The sequence below is a fragment of the Macrobrachium rosenbergii genome, chromosome 4, assembly GCF_040412425.1.
Source record: "Macrobrachium rosenbergii isolate ZJJX-2024 chromosome 4, ASM4041242v1, whole genome shotgun sequence".
In the NCBI taxonomy this organism is placed as follows: domain Eukaryota; kingdom Metazoa; phylum Arthropoda; class Malacostraca; order Decapoda; family Palaemonidae; genus Macrobrachium; species Macrobrachium rosenbergii.
The window spans coordinates 59,962,232-59,979,812 of record NC_089744.1 but is presented as its reverse complement, the minus strand read 5'-3'; the positions used below and the strand labels follow the sequence as shown (position 1 = coordinate 59,979,812).

General features: G+C 35.2%; 2 protein-coding genes across 7 annotated transcripts in view; one reads left to right on the top strand and one right to left on the bottom strand.

Moving 5' to 3' along the window:
• Positions 1 to 17,581, bottom strand: part of LOC136835035 (T-complex protein 1 subunit gamma-like) — a 772,440-nt gene that overhangs the window by 151,839 nt on the left and 603,020 nt on the right. The window lies entirely within an intron of this gene.
• The window catches only part of vari (MAGUK p55 subfamily member vari), a 197,224-nt gene that overhangs the window by 17,905 nt on the left and 161,738 nt on the right, over positions 1 to 17,581 (top strand). For 4 of the 5 annotated variants that reach the window (XM_067098035.1, XM_067098024.1, XM_067098009.1 and 1 more), the window contains exon 2: positions 1,678 to 1,976. In XM_067098035.1, coding sequence (XP_066954136.1) covers positions 1,678 to 1,976 — 299 coding nt within the window. Of the gene's footprint in view, positions 1 to 1,677; positions 1,977 to 15,545; positions 15,797 to 17,581 lie in introns of those variants that run through there. The other variant, XM_067098101.1, reaches the window with a different exon arrangement.

Here is a 17,581-nt window from a genome sequence, read left to right as displayed (position 1 = left end):
CCATATGTTGAGTTCAAAGATGCTTTAACTTAGCTTTGCAAAGCTGATAATAAATATGTTCTTTATTTTTTAATGTTTGATGTAGGAATCAACATATCGTATTTTGAATTTTTGTGATATTTCTGTCTGATCAATCTGTGTAAATTTAGTTGTTATAATGAGGATACGGATTTTTTTATATAAAACTGATTAGTTATGCTTTTATATCAGTATGTTCAAAAAGAAAAATAACAAAAACCCAAAGCCAAAATCGATGACGAGTCGAAGTGGTCTGTGAAGAAAGGCTGACATGATTTACTATAAAAATATAAGAAAATATAGTCTTACAGAAATTTGTGAGCATCATGCGAAGGACGTAAAACGGATAGCTTCCTATGCTAGTCCATGCGAATTAAAGAGTATTACCGTCATTTTTTATTATAATCCCGGTAATTATTTTCATTCATAGTATGGGGCCAAGACAAAAGATCCTTTTTAACTTTGCCTAAATTTTTCTAGATTTATTTTTTAAAATTAAGGAACCAATGGACTTAAACTAGAAATGCACACAGTACACAAAATACAGTTATTATAGTACAAGTCGATGTAATTGCAAAGTAATTAAAATTTTACGCTAGTGATTATCATGGTGACTGGAGTATCATTATAAAAAGTAATGATTGTAAGGTAACGTCAAACTATTGGGTCGTTGCTGACATAAAACTATTCGGTTATGCTGTCTGCGAATTAGAGTATGCAGTGTAAGAATCAATGACATTTTCATTCTTGTCTTTCATTATGTATTTCTGTGTTTAACATAGTTTTAGAGCGTTTACAAAGCAGAGGACATTATCTTGTAAATCAATTTCATACGTACAATCACCACATATGTAGGTACTTACTGAATATGTTAAAATCGGTCATGATAATTGGAAATCAAGTATGCGTTGGTTATTTTTGTGCGTTTCCATCCTTATCATTAAATTCAATTTATTCTTATAACTTTATTTGTTCGGACAAGTTTTGTTGTAATAACTCAGTTTTCGACGCTTGAGGACGGAGAACCATTTGAATTCATAGCTGATAATTACGCACAAAATAAAACGACAGGCAACCTAATCAGTATTCAGTCTTTCACTGTCTTTAATTTGGTTTAGCAGTCGAACCGTATTTCTGACTGAGGGATTTTCTTTTTGTTTGCATTTCAGTCTGTTTCTCGTGATGGTATCTAAGTTATTTGTCAATTAATTCGTCTCTTATTTCTTTATACATATCTGCTTATCTATCTTATGTGACTATCTGTTTGTCTGCTTTTGCATACACTATTTATTATTTATCTCATTGGATTTTCCATTCTGTTTCTTTATTTAAGGTGATTTTTTAATCATACCTTTGATGCCCCTATCATAGGTGTGAAATTATCATGTTTGTCCGACCACAGAATTCTATTTGATCATGAATCTTCTTATCTCTCTTTTTTACGATAATCATCACTTCCTTTCATTAGTGCATTTCCTTACTTTCCTTTCAGCTTTTCTTTTTTTGCTTGTGATCAACATAGACGTGGTAGAAATCACATATATCGTTTCATCACAAAAGATGCGAGTTCCTCAATCTTATTTTGCCTCAGTGTATGCCTTGTCTAAGGTGGTGACAAACTTATCGACCTCTTTCTTCTCCCCTGCTTCTTCATTACAGGAAAGATGGTTGCAAGACAATGACAGGCGCCGCCATGAACTCGGTTGTAGCTGGTCTCCAACCTTCTGACCGCGGCCGCAACACTAGAGGGAGCATCAATAACAACAATAACAATAATAATAACAAGAAACATCTGGTTTCGAAATCGAATGGACTCTTGGCTTCGGCCAACAGAGAGGGAATTAAGCGCAGCTCCAAATCGGGTACGAGATGTGGTAGAAAGCCAGTGACTAGACAGGACGCCGTTCAAGACAGTAATTATCCCGCGCAAGATGAGTGGGCTGAGAAGACTGCCCTTGGTAAGTAAACCAAAATCTCTTGATTAATCAGTGTGTTGGTTCTTCATCTTCCCGTGGATACATTAAGAAAGGAGAATATTCGAGCAACCAGCATTTATGTGTAACTTAGTTGTGATGCTGCATGTATTTCCTAAATAATCGTATTTGGTTTGGCAAGTAAATCGGGTATGTCTGGTTTGTAATTGGTCCTTGGTATTTGCTTTGTCGTATTCTTTCTTGTGCTGTGAGTGTGGCATATAGAACCTCGGTATATTTTTGTTTGCATTTTGTTTGTTAGTTTGAAGTTTTTTGAGAAATAAAGCCAAGCACTCCTCCCCTCCAGTTCCATAACTATCTGATCATGAGAAAATTTTTATATGTTTTTTTTTTGTTTATGAGTAATTTTATTATCAAAAAAAGAGTAATTCCAAATTATGTATTCTAGCGTTTACCGGATAAAATTATTCCAGTTTTAGATATGAACGTTTTTTATTTGGCATTTTAATCTTGATATGACGTAATTACTTTAAAGTATCTCGGTTTTCGCTGAAAAGTCATTAGATAAGGCGTAGCAGTTTATATCAGTACCAAGAATCTTCCTGCTTAATCAGACATTAGTGAGTCTGTATGCTACTTTGCGCTTCCAACACCTATAATTAAGAAAATGATAACCTGTTCAAGCTAGAAGAGTATAATCACAAACAAGGGAACGTTTTGTAAAAAGGAAAGTCAATATTTCGAAGCCTTATGACCATTAATATTATGATGGGAAATGTGACTTATGAGTACAATCTTGCCCTTCGTATCTCGATTGCCAGAATAATATATATATATATATATATATATATATATATATATATATATATATATATATATATATATATATATATATATATATATATATATACATGCATACATATATACTCACATACATGCATACATATATACATACATACATACATACATACATACATATATACATTCATACATACACACATATATGTGAGTGTGTGTGCGTGTGTGTATGTGTGTGTACGTGTAGTTGTCTATGTTTACACGTAACAATTCGCAAAGATATTTCTAAAATTTTAAAATAATTACGGGTCATATTTTATGAAATGTTATTGCAACGATTTTTCTTTCTTGTTTTTTTTTTTTTTTTTTATTCAATAAATATAAAAGTTACCTAGACATTCTTCTGGTCACGATCATAATGTTAAAAATACAGACAGTTTATTTTCGTTCACGTCGTGCAAGTGCGTAAATCTAGATCCTTGTAGAGAGAACGATATTATTTTATGAACCGCTCGAATGTGTAACCCTTCTCTCCCTTATATGATTCAAAAGTCAGGCGGCAATACCTCGAGTGAGGAGATACGATCCCTGGGGCTATGAATAAATTTGACTTTTGAACGAATTCTCTCGAAACTGGTATCGGATTTTCTATGTGCCTGTGCGGACCACCACCAACTTTTAGTGAATAGACCTTCCACGTATATCTTTTCTCGGAGGGATTTTATAGCTTCACTCGGCTGAGTTTTCCTTATTTAAGCAATGAAAATTTTAGGGTATGTGATGTTTAATTTTTCTTTTAATATACATACATGTATATATATGTATATGTGTATATACTGTATATATATATATATATATATATATATATATATATATATATATATATATATATATATATATATATATATATATATATATATATATATATATATAAATGAATGAAATGTATGTATGTGTGTGTGTGTGTGTGTGTGTGTACGTTCCAGCATAGCTCTGGAACGCAGGCTTCCCTGAAATGGGGTTGGTTCTGCCTGTAGACCTAGTAACTAAATAAAGTCTTTTATAGTGTGTGTGTACGTTCCAGCATAACTCTGAAACGCGGGCTTCCCTGAAATGGGGTTGTTCTGCCTGTAGACTTAGTAACTAAATAAACTCTTTTATAGGTTTTTCATACCTCATTTCGGTATACATACGACTTACTATCTGGAAAAGAATACTGTGGGGCTAAGACATCACTGGCACCAACGGGGTGGGGGTGGGATGGGGGTGACATGTAAAAATATCCGTAAACAACAGATATTAGTGTCTAATCCATAGCTTTCGAGGTCACTGAGATGAATAGTGACACTCCCAATGCCCTTTAAGTCCAAGTTCAGCCCCCGATAGAAATGGGGGTGAGAAGGGGTGAAATACAAAATATCAAAAATGCTGTTGGAGAGAGAGAGAGAGAGAGAGAGAGAGAGAGAGAGAGAGAGAGAGAGAGAGAGAGAGTTTATCTGTTGTCATTCAGGGTTTTCTCGGGCAACGCCGGCTTGGTCAGCTAGTATATATGTAAAACCAAGGCCCAGAGCATGATAATGTTAGAGAAGGCGCGTTCTGTAGTTTATTCTTAGATTTGAAAAATGATTCACAATCTACAGTATGTACCATTGCTGAAACGATGTATCCTAGAACAGTTATCCTTATGTAGATAATTATAAAGCCATAACCTTGTATTCTATTGATTTACAAGTCAATAATTTATTACAAATCACTATCTTATTGCTATTATTACCGGATAAAGCTTAGATAAGGAACTTTAAAATTTTCTTTTGTACCTGAAGTCGCAATCCTTCACACAATGTTGCAATGACTACGTTGTTACATACATCGTTACCAAATAATGTTAGTAGAATAAGTCGCGCACTGATGCATCAGATTACATAAAATTTTTGCGGCTAGACTTAATATCTCAATTTTCTTGAAATTCTGATTTATATGAAAAATAAAGGAGAAACGGGTCATAAAGATTTTGCACGATGTCATTTCCGAAGAGCTGATATTACATGGAATTTCATATTTTCCTCGAAGGCTTTTTAGCTCTGCATCTCAAAGCCCACCAGCTTTCACCATAGCACTTCTGCCTCTCGTAATGCTGTAAAATCCTTCATGGTTTGGTGGTGGCAATTGCTATCCTAAAAAATCTAAGACCTTTTTTATTTTGGGTGTGAAACTACTCCTGAAATTAGGATCTGCATGTGGTCGTTACAGCACGGTAACTAAAGGTGACTGTATTAAACAGAAACCTTTTGATATGCACATTTTTAATTATTAAGTAGTTTCAGGATATAAGAATTCAACAGCGTGGCAATATTGCTGCTATTTGGTAAAACTGAAACGGAAGTAACGGAATTACTATCATGATGAAATTTTTAAGTTGTGATTTTTTCCATTTTCATCTTAGCATTATATTATTGCTCTCCACTCAAGTTTTTTTGTTGTAAAATTCCTCTTTCATCCGCTAGAGTAATAATAAGAAAATGAAGTTAATTAAAAGTCATTATATTTCTATTTCCATAACCTTGCCGTCTCGGATGTGTGGTAGTAACTGATGCAATCGAAAAAAAAACTAAATTGTGAATAAGGCGGGTTATGTTGCGGTTTTACTCTGTTCATAGCGGCCCTCACCTTCTCCTCATTTTTTTCACAGCTTTCTGTAGCATGAAACGAATTTTATGCTGTAACCAACTTACAAATCAAACCTGTTTTTGCAAAAATTATGTCTGACTTGAAAACTACAGTTCCCAAGTACTTCCTGACCTGGGGCAGTAACCCGATTTCAATAAACCCACTGATCGCCTTTTTGAGATCCATTGTATAAAATTCTTTTTGGGAATGAAAGATTGACTTACTAAATCTCCTGCACCCGAAATAGATCATTGCCCCGTTTCTTTTTCTTTCCAAGATGTTTCTCACCTATTAACCTCATTCTGGGCCTTTCTGCTTGGTCGTGTCTTTCTGATTTTATGCTTTTATTAACTCCTATACTTTTTTTATATTATATTTCTTTTTTATTTTATTAAGTTTCTGTGAAGAATCTCGGTCACTGCAATGCTGTTCTAAGGATTTAGATTGAAAAAATGTTACACACTTATATATATACTGTATATATATATTATGTATATAAATATATATATATATATATATATATATATATATATATATATATATATATATATATATATATATATAAAAAACGCTAACTCTCAAATATCGTTTAATATCCAATTCACTATGCTTAGAGAATAACTTAAATTCAAGGGCAATCATGATTGATAGGTGCTACCTTAGTGCTTTATCTTAAGGCCTAGTATCTCTATATCTCTGCATTACGTCTCCAGTACCAAATGATGGTTTGCGATTGATTTTTTACTTTTGAATTACTTTACTGCAGATATGTGCAAGAGATCAAATACCAATGCAAGTAATTTTCCTTGCTGTCTCGCTTGTTATTGACAATAATCTTTTACATGCAAATGTTTGCTATGGTTGCCTGACTAGGTTTATAAGGAACATCGAGTACATGAGATGACATTCTCATATTGGATCTTGGCTGTGCGAGAGAAAGATAGAGAGAGAGAGAGAGAGAGAGAGAGAGAGAGAGAGAGAGAGAGAATCACTGGACTTGCTTGTAATGATAGTGAATTTCGAATTTCTGTGGATGTGAGTCACGATTGCATAAATCATAGATTTAAGAAAAAAGTTGACAAGAAAACCAAACTTTTCTCCACCAGAGAAAAACGATAATTTCATTCTAGTTGCATGCTGTAATTCAAATAAGCAATCAGCCTCCTTAGGTCATTACGGGATGAAAGCCGCATTCCCAAAACGAAAATTGGAGGAGGCGCGGGAAATTGCAATAACAGTGAGTGGGATTCGCTCGTGACTGTCTGTGATTGACAATAACACCGTGTCAGGTCTTGCTGCAGCAAACCTTCCGCTGGATCATGGACGTCAGAGGCCACTACCGGCTGGGTGTAATGATACATCCGGCCGCGTAATTACACGGCTCTAGGAAATGTACCTTCGAGTTGGACTTGGGCCTGGACTTCTGGAATTTCCATTCCAGGGACGTTTTCTTGGGACTGTCTGGAACTAAATGAATGGGGGTTTGCGTTCTAGAGTATGATAGCAAATACTTGGGAAGGCGTATTGAATCATTTTCCTTACTTTGAAATAGGCTGTTGCGTGACTTTAACTCGTTAAGACTTCTTATCATCGTAGTGAAACAGGGTTGTAAGCAAATAAAGACTAAAATACTTGTATACGTAGGATGAAATTTAAAAAATTTTGCAAATGTTCTACAGAATATCCTGACTAGATGGCAGGTCACCTGTAAAACTTTGGCCAAAGCTTCCTATTTTTAAACGCTTTTGGAGAAAATAATTTCGCAGGACCCGAATATGTTTCACGGTTGCAAGTTTTGGCATCTTCATTGTTAATACAAGTTCCTCTTTGATCCTCTTACCACTTCTGTAGTATCTGTTGCTTATGTGCATTTTGTTATTTATATTAGAAATTTTCTAGACCTATATTTTCAGTAGGAAAATAAATATCCTCAAACACGTAAACACTACCGCATATGCATAGAGACATTCATATATGTGTATATGTATATTTCTTAAATAGCCACAGTGACCTCATCAAATTTTCACAATTTTTTCGATACTCCAGCTGCAGCAAGCTTTAAACATGAACGAGAAATTAGCGAAGAAACTGCTAAATCCACTGTGTCACAAAAATAGATAAATGTTTATTTCATCTTTATATATATATATATATATATATATATATATATATATATATATATATATATATATATATATATATATATATATATATATATATATATATATATATATATATATATATATATATATATATATATATACATACATACATATATATATATATATATATATATATATATATATATATATATATATATATATATATATATATATATATATGCGTGTATGTGAGTATATATATATATAAGAGCTAATGAGTACATGAGCACGTGTTTCAAAAAAGTGAATTTCTGACTCACATCGGGATCCGACTTCGGCCAGGGCCAGGGCGCCACCCATTGACCCACACGGGTCATAAAAGAGTTTTTCTGTACTTGAAGTTTTTCCTGGGTAGGCTGCCGCCTAACATACCAGCGAATTTTATCCAACTCCCCGACCCACTAGTGAATCAATGATAGCATTTCATTCGAATTACCCCTCCAGCGTGAATGTGATGGAACTAATGAACACATTTGCACGTGTTTCACAGAAATAAATTTCTGACTCACATCGGTATCGAATCCCGGTCTCTTACTGGTGGGTCGGGAAACTGGGTAAAGTTCGCCGGTATGTTGGTATGTTAGGCAGCAGCCTGCCCTGGTTAAACCTCAGGCACAGGGGTACTTAGGTTCCAGTTTCTTTTATGGCCTGTGATGGTCAATTGTTAGAGCCGTGGCCTTCCATTTGGGAGACCTGGGTTCGATCCCGATGTGGGTAAAAAATATATACATTATAGATATATGTGTATATATACATATATACATACATACGACTTTTTATCACATCACCGTGATTCATATACAAGCATTAAGCTACAAACGTCCTTTAATATCCAATTTGCTCTACCTCGGAAGTAATATATTTTCATATCTGTTACCGAAGGGGAATTTTTTAGTTGATAATAAGTTCGTCGTCCCGTGGGCTCGAACCAACGAAGGACAAGAACTCAGGACTACAGTGACGCCTTTACCCATGCGACCAACAAGTGAGGTATAAGTTGATATCGGCTCCCATCTACAAATCCCCGTCGAACTCAGTTCAGGTATTTGTATTTAGAGTCGATGTCAACCCACCTCTGCGATGCTGACCATGTAGTGCGTTTGTCGCACGCAGCCATATTATGACTTTTTATCGCATCACCGTGATTCATATACAAGCATTAAGCTACAAGCGTCCTTTAATATCCAATTCGCTCTACCTCGGAAGTAATATATTTTCATATATGTTACCGAAGGGGAATTTTTTTTTTTAGTTGATAATAAGTTCGTCGTCCCGTGGGCCCGAACCAACGAAGGGCAAGAACTCAGGACTACAGTGACGCCTTTACCCATATGTATATATATATATATATATATATATATATATATATATATATATATATATATATATATATATATATGTGTGTGTGTATTTATAATAATTTTACTAGAACCGAGACTGGCCCATTCCCACCACGGCTACATTGTGTTTAGCGGTGGGTTTGAATCCCAGCAGGGAAGGGAGAGCGTTTTCATTTATTTCCCATGAGGATCCAAGGCTTGAAGTGGTGAATGTGTAAAAAGAGTTTGAGGAAATAGAGAGCCTAAGAGGTTATAGAAGTAATCGGAAATATACGTATATGGTGAATGTGACCAGAAGATACTATATAATATAATAAATATTATCATGTGTAGTAAGAAGGCCTAAGTAACAGGGATTTTCAAGAATCCAAAACGTGGAACTGTGATACAGTCATTTATGCATTTGTATGTTCTCATTTAACATTTATAGTCTCATACATAGTAAGATGTTTGTATTACACGTGTGGCTATATTTGCTCGTTATCATTAGAGTTGAGTTTAGTATGAAAGTTTAATGGTTTCCTGTGAGCAAATATGTCATAATAGGTTTGATTTTAGCGTAGAGAATTTGCTGGCAATACGATTCATGCTTATATAGAGCAAACTACCCCATCACCTTAAGAATCACTTTCATATTCACTGAAAGTGCTTCAATAGAAAAGTTTTCATTCAGACAAAGAGTAATTCATCTAAACTGGTTTCGCTCATACCCCATAACTCATTCTGTGGCGGCAGGTTGCAGCAACTTCCAGTTAACTTAATTTGAATTACAGTTTTGCCGATGTTAGCATGGAGTTGGGAATAGAGCCCACTGTCAGGGCAGAGAATCAATTTGCGTTCGTTGGATTTTGTCTCTTTTATGCCAGCAGTTCCCTGGAGGTCAATTCCATTTTAAAAAGGCGTACAGTAATGGAGCATTGTCCGTTCTTTCTCTCTCACCAATTACTAAGCACAAAAATCAGCCAAGAGCAATAGGAAAAGAGAAATAGATGTCATGGTCCCTCAAAATATTAAGTGATACTGAAACTTGTAACATCACCAGTCAATACAGTAAGAGCACGTGTGAAGACATTATAGAAAGCATTGTTACCGCATCTTAAAGTTCGGAGGAGAGAAGAAATATCACACTGATTGCATTTTCTGCTTTCGGAGTACATTTTATCTGGAACTGAATTATGGTGTGGAAAAGCAAGAACTTTGTTTTTATTGTGTACAAAGGTTGCAAAAGCTCTAAAAGTAATCGAGAATAATCTCATGGACAATGTTTAGTGAAGAAAACCTTGCTATGTGTAGGTAACCTCTTTTTTTTTTTTTTTTTTTACTTTATAGTGTTTACAAGACCTAAAATAATGAAAAGTCACAGATAAAATTTTCATAGTATCAAATATCGTAGAGGTCTTGTATTATTATTATGATTAGTATTATTATTATTATTATTATTCGTCATAATAAATAAGCAATCTTACTAAACAAATCTATAAACCATGAACATGCCTAGCAAGCTTCCGCAAAATAGATTGCCTATAAATGGAAAAAATGAAAGAGCAAAGAATAAAGGCATAGAACTCCAGCGAAATTATAACTGCGTATAACTGAGTGAAAAATATGCAGCTGATATTAGATGGAATAATGTGCTTAAGAAAAGCCAAGTAATAGATAAATAAATAACCCAAGAAGAGAAAGAGAGCTCGAATGCTTCCTTATGCGAACGGAGAAACGTTCCTTCTGACACTATTATTTGCCTAAGGTTTCAGTTATTGCTCACAAAGACACTTCTCAGATACATCTAAGGGCCGCAGCTCAACTTTATAAAGGCAGAAATAGATTCTGGAATAAGTTGGAATGAAAAGGAATTTTGCTGGTTCTTTGACATATAAAAAAAAAACATTTCAAATCGAAATGTGGAAGTGGTTTACAGAAAAAGTAATACCTATTTTGAATATCACTTTGAACAGGCAATGGAGCTGGTGATGGGTTGCATATTAGGGACCATATGGTTTTGCATTATAAGTGAAGAACATATTGCGAAGGCGTAAAAATCTGCTTCTAACCAGTTTCTAAGATCTCTTAAATACCTACTATGGGTTACCAAAACTTTACCGATACATCCAATATGTATGCCATCACTTTCGTCATCTTTACTTTTCTTCCTATTTTTGTGTATAGCTTAACTGTTCAGCTATTAACACAGTGTTCACCCTTGTTGTCACTCGTATTTATGTTGCGAGAGCTAAAATCCTTTCTCACCTTCTGTCTTCACAGTTCACAGAATGCCAGGAACTTACAGATGAGTAGTTCAGCTAACCGCTTTGTTGTTACACCTCATGTCTTTCCTTATCAAGGAAATGCGGTGGATCAGAGAGCACATACGAACGAGCGCTATTCTCACGCTATCAACCCTTGTCCAGTTTTTTTTTTTTTTTTAGATTTTCCTTGCACATATATCGCATTTCAATTTAAAAAGTCATTATAGTTTATTTATCTTTTTATATTAGTGTTATTTCACGTCATTTTCGAAACTTTTCAGTTTATTTCAGCGGTGTGTGTGATCTTCCTCTCTTGTTAAGGATATTTCAAAGATTTGCAGAGTCTGACGTACATTTACTGTTTCGTATTTTTAGCCACTTCCAAGCAGTGTCCCATAAGTTCCTGTTTAGCTGCTGGGTAACAACCTTCCGGTTCCTTCCGCTAATAATTTGACGATTCTCCTTGACATTCTTTCAGTTTACCTCTGTCAAGTTCAGGCTTTTTGTTGTTACTCATAATCTTAAAGACTTGTAGACATACTGTCGTAGAATATCATAGTTGAATTCATCAAGTTTGTTATTTTCAGATTGTGTATTCGACACTAAATAGGCACAGCCAATATTATCGTAACCAATGCTGGTTGCTACCATCAGATCAGAGAATAACAAAAGATAAAATAAAACAAGAACAAAACCAAACTAAAACATAGTATTCCGACGATCCCATTTCGTAGATCTTGTGATGTGACCATTTTTTTATATTTACAAGATCTTTTCTGGATATTGTTCTTTGGAAACTGAGGAAGGAGTTCGGAGGAGAGATCACTTAAAAGTGGAGGAAGAGTGGGATGAGGTGGAAAACTACTGTAATCTGTAGGACTGTGGGATTTAAGAAACGACTGTTGGAGGTTAAGGGATGAGAGAGGAAGGTATTAGAAGTTCCAGGGGAACGGACACTAACGGTGCTCAATGTCAGGACTTTTCGTGAAATAAACTATTTATTAGGAAGTTGGTGTTGCTTGCTGTGAAGGGCCAGATGAAATACAAGTCCATCAAGATATATATGGGAGACAAGGAAAGGTCTGTAAAAGTTGGAGGAGGACGAGGAGGAGCCGGAGGAGATGTCAAGGGAGCCTCCCAAGAGCAAGGGGAAAAGAAATGGCATTGAGAAAAATGGGAAGAAAGTCTCTGAAAATGGATTTACCTCAACGAGCGAGAACCTCAGAAACGGCTGCAGACACTGTCTCACTTTCCTTAGCTACTAGGACAATAAAGACAGATAGTAAAGAATAGAGAGAGAGAGAGAGAGAGAGAGAGAGAGAGAGAGAGAGAGAGAGAGAGAGAGAGAGAGTTCCATCCCTCTGGGTAGTGCGATTACCTCTTAAAGAATGAGAACAGGAAAATATTATCTAACATACCAGAAAATTTAAAAGGTTCATATTATCATAGTTATCGGGATTAAGGAAATTATTGACTTAACGCTCCGAGCGTATGAAAAACTCCTCATTAGTCAAAATTTCAAAATATCAAGCTAAAATGTTTTCTCTATAATTCATTGCAACCATGCATTGATAAGTAATTAGTATTGGCGAGGAGATCTGGTGAATGCTGAAAATAGTAAAATACAATGTTTTTTGTATAAACCTGAGTTCTGACAGTGTAATAAGCTATAAACCTCTTAACGATACCAAAAATAAAAAACCACGAGTATGACTTGAGGTAATGAACCGAGGTTGAAATTCTAGTACGAGAATGTAAGAGAAACTTGTTATGCAGTTCAGTGAAGACCTTGCAGAATAGCGTCAGTGAGTTAGTACAATTAAATTCTGAGTAAGTGTTATGAAATTTGATAACTGAAAATACTTATGCAGTTATCAAATCCTACTCTTTTTCAGGAATGAGTTTTTATAGTTATGGAACGTGCCTGAATCACTCTTGAAGGCCTAGCAGAATAGCGTCAGTGAGTTAGTACAATTAAATTCTGAGTAAGTGTTATGGAATTTGATAACTGAAAATACTTATGCAGTTATCAAATCCTACTCTTTTTCAGGAATGAATTTTTATAGTTATGGAACGTGCCTGAATCACTCTTTCCTTTGCTGGGATAAATATATAATAAAAAGATAAATCTTGAATAATTACCATATCAAGTTCAGAGGTGCTTGTAGCTGGGCTTCTTTTTCAAAATATACTCCTCTTGAAAAGGGAGAGGGTAAGGAAGGCAGAAAAATATACTTTTTAGATAGAAAATGGATTGCACTGAGATAATACTCCACCAGAGGTGGATAAGTTTCATATAGATATGTGACACTGCTCAAAGGGAAGTACATACTACATCTAAATAGACCACCTAATTTATTACGGGGTGAAGCCACCAGTCCCATGATGACATTATGCAATTAAGGCTCTGGAACCCTAAAATGTGGCACAAATGGTTCTTATTCTAATATATATTGTGTGTGTATATATATATATATATATATATATATATATATATATATATATATATACATATATATATATATATATATATATCTATATATATATATATATATATTTATACATATATAAATATATAAATATATATTTATTTATATATATGTATATATAAATATAAATATATATACATACATATATATATACATATATATATATATATATATATATATATATATATATATATATATATATATATATATATATATATATATATATATATGGGTAAAGAAGTTTCATCGTTTCATATCTTCACAATGGCTCTCTCAGCTTTTGAAGATTCTTCGATTTCAAAGAAATCAAAGGAGGTACTGCTATTTCCTTTGGATTCGTACCTAAGCAACGAGCAAGATCCTTCCAAGTAGGAGTTTGCACGTCTTTTACTCGTTTGCTTCTTTCTTCTATAAAGGGCGAGATTTCTTGCCTGTCCCTGATTTTGGTGCAAGACCGAACCCTACCTCCGGGGCTTTGCACATCACTCCCTAGATGATCGTCAAGCGAGGACGTGTCTTATACCCGTATTGCATTGCTTTTTATGTCCAAAGGCTCACGTTTTTAACCTTCTTGTCTGATCTTCTTATGTTCAATTTCCTTATTTCCATGGCAACGCAAAGTACAGGTTCGCAAAGTATGTCACAAAGACTATGCCTCAGATTGAGAAAGTACACATTTTTGATAGGAAGATTAACATATTTCCTGGATTAAGTAAGTATTCTAATTACGATTAGTTGAAAATATTATCAATAAGGTATATAATAAAAAAGTTACACTTTGAATTGAAGGGAATATGCGTAATGCAATCATGTTTCAAAATAAAATATCCAGGCACATAGTGAAACGCCTGTCTGTCGCCCTCGCTCCACCACTTTCCTAAAGAAAGAGCAACGGTGGACAGTGACTATTTTGTATTTTGAAAGGGTTAATCTCATTGGTCTTCCCGGCGATGAACCATTTGCCAACTAGGACAACGGACCTTCAAGAAGACATTTGCAGTGCTGCATTTACGTGTCTTTTTAGGAGTCCTGTGTTTTTAAAGTCTGATTTTCTATATTCAGATAACTGCTTGCAGGTCCTAAGCATTTACTTCTAACTTCCTTTGACTTGAACGTTTCAAATATTGAGGGCTATGTGCACATAAACCTTTACTGTACGTTCTTCAGCAGAACAGAAATATACGCACACATCTGTAATTTTTATCTATATTTTATTTACTTGTGTAAGAACTCTACAAATGGCAACACACGTCAGTTTGCACATACCGCTCACGAGAAGCGCCTGGCATATTAAGGGTCTAACGTTTGTGTATGGCTTCTTTAATCATCTGTTCAGCGCCGCCGGGGGTTTGAGAGTAGAAGGTAGTAGTACGGACCACGGATTCGAGACTGGAGGAAAGGAACGGAGAGGACGATTAATTTATTAAACAGGACTCTGACTGGGAACGTTGAAGGATTTATGGTGGCAGTCAGGAGAAGAGAACACATGCAATCGCTGAAACGAAAAAAAAGAGAAATAAGAAAGACAATGCTGCCACATGGAAGCACTTAACGGTCAGGGAGTCTTGATGAAAGAAATAAGAACTATTGCCATTTATATAATGCACAAAAAGGGGGGGAAAGGTAAAGAGAAGAAAACTATGAGCGGAAAAGAATGATTGAATACAGAAAAATTACCCTGGGACGGAAACAGCTGAGGAGACCGGTAGGCGAATTTTACTCAGGGAGGAAAAGGGAGATGTGAGGAGGAGTGAGAGCATGGAAGAGATGGGGGAAAGAGAGAGGAAAAGGCGGAGGAGAGTGAGGAGAGGAGAGTGCCACTGTTGACGGCATGGAGGATGGGGAGGGAGGGAGGGGAATAGTGACGGTGTCGTAGTAAGAAGAGGGAGTCAGTTGATTGGTTGATCGGAGTGAGTGAGCATCTCGCGGGCCTCTTGCTTCGGGTATCACGTGATGTGATTGGATATCCTGCACAGGTTTTGTACTCTCGACACACAGAATTGGTCGTGGTTTTGCCAGCGCTGCTAAAATTCCTATACTATTACTGATGGATCGAATTTGATTAAGGGCATACCACAGAGTGGGCCGAGGGTTGAACTTTTTGACGTTTCTGCAGGAATTTGGTGCCTATAACTTCGGAAGGTAAATACTGGGGTGGAAACACCCACTTTGTGCTGTCGTTATTTTCAGTGCTTTATTGCACTGTCCTTTTCTCCTGGGTGAAAATGCTACAGAAGGTTCTCCATGGTCCAAGTTAAACGTCATTACACTGTTACTTGTCATGATTATGTAAGGTTTATCTGTGCTCATATTCATGTCACATATTACCTGTCTTGTCGCAGTGCATGACGAGTTGGCATACGCGTATTCTGGAGATGAATATGATCTATGGTGAAATCTGTCTATTCCAGTAGTTGTGAACAAGAAAAACAAGCTACTGAAGCTAAGTAAACAAAAGGTCAACACATTCAAAAGCGCTGAAAGAAGGAACTGATTCTGAAGTATATTTTCTTATGAATGAAATATTACTTTTTTTGTATTCGTTACCTTCATATCGATTTATGTTGCGATCCTCACTACTTAATCACTGCGCTCTCGACGGTAGTGTGAGGTTGCAATTCATACTGTCATTTTTGTTATCCTGACGAACCCAAAACTGCTTTGTGGTGATGGCAACATTATCGAATCTAGTCTGGTTTCGTCTACATTTTTCCTTTTATTCATACTCTGATATCACGTGCCTTATGTATAACATTATTTATCAAATCAACGCATTGTATATGCAATATCCATGAACATCAAATTTTCATAATCTTTTTATGTTCTTATTAATTTCAGCAAATTATAATTTTCATGTAAGCACTTGTCATTCATAACTTGCATTTATAAAAGAATCGGTATTAATATAACTTAATTTTTCCTTCAGGGGATGGTAGTAAGAGTAGTTTCATTATTTATGGAAATATTTCGTATAGGAAATATTTTTGATAATGATAAAACTACGCACACTATTATCCCTTGAAGGAAAAATGCTATGTGTACCGCTGATCAACAGAATCCCCTTCATTTTAAAATGCCTCTAGGGGCTTTATAAACAAAAGATAAATCTGATACGGTATGGTAATATAGGTCAATAATAGCCCTAAGGTTTTATAGTTATTCAAGCTTTCAAGTAAATTATTTGTGTTAACAAATGGTAATCAATGATCAACCAATACACTGATCAAACACTGGCTCCTCTCATCGTAAAAAAAAAAGAGTGAATAATGATAAAGAATGAGGTAATCATGTGTTTTGAGTGAGTAAATTGGTAATACTCAGTGGTGGAGTTTTGAATAAGCCACCAGCATTTGTCAGCAAGTCACCTAGAAGCCTTAGCATAGGCTCATTTGTTATTTTGGAAACTGTGAACTTAATAACAATATTGCTAGAAGCTCATTCAATCCCTCACTCGCTCTCCTTTCAAATTCTTTTATTTTCTTTCTTTATCATATATCATCTTAACCTTTTCTCTGTTTCTTTCTTTCCTTCTTAGAAATATAAATTTGTTAAATTGGTGGAAGTATCTATATCTGTCATAATGTGTGTTTATATTTTGAGCAAATTACATATAATTATAATTTGAAAGTGTGCAAAAATTGGCATTCCTTAGCTGGCACCAAGAATTTCACCTACATTTACTATAGATGTTGACCCAATCATGCAATAAAACTAAATATAATAAAATCTATGAATTCCGTTGCAAAAAGTAGTCGCTACCTCAGTTACGTAGGTGAAATGCCAATTTTGGTAATTTTCTGCCATAAATGTTACTTTATAATAGATGGTTTGCGAGTTACAGCTGTGCAGAGATTCAGGGTTTCTCGGAGATTTCTTTACTCATTCTTGCCCCTTTCCACATCTGGAAAATAAGCATTTTCTCTACTG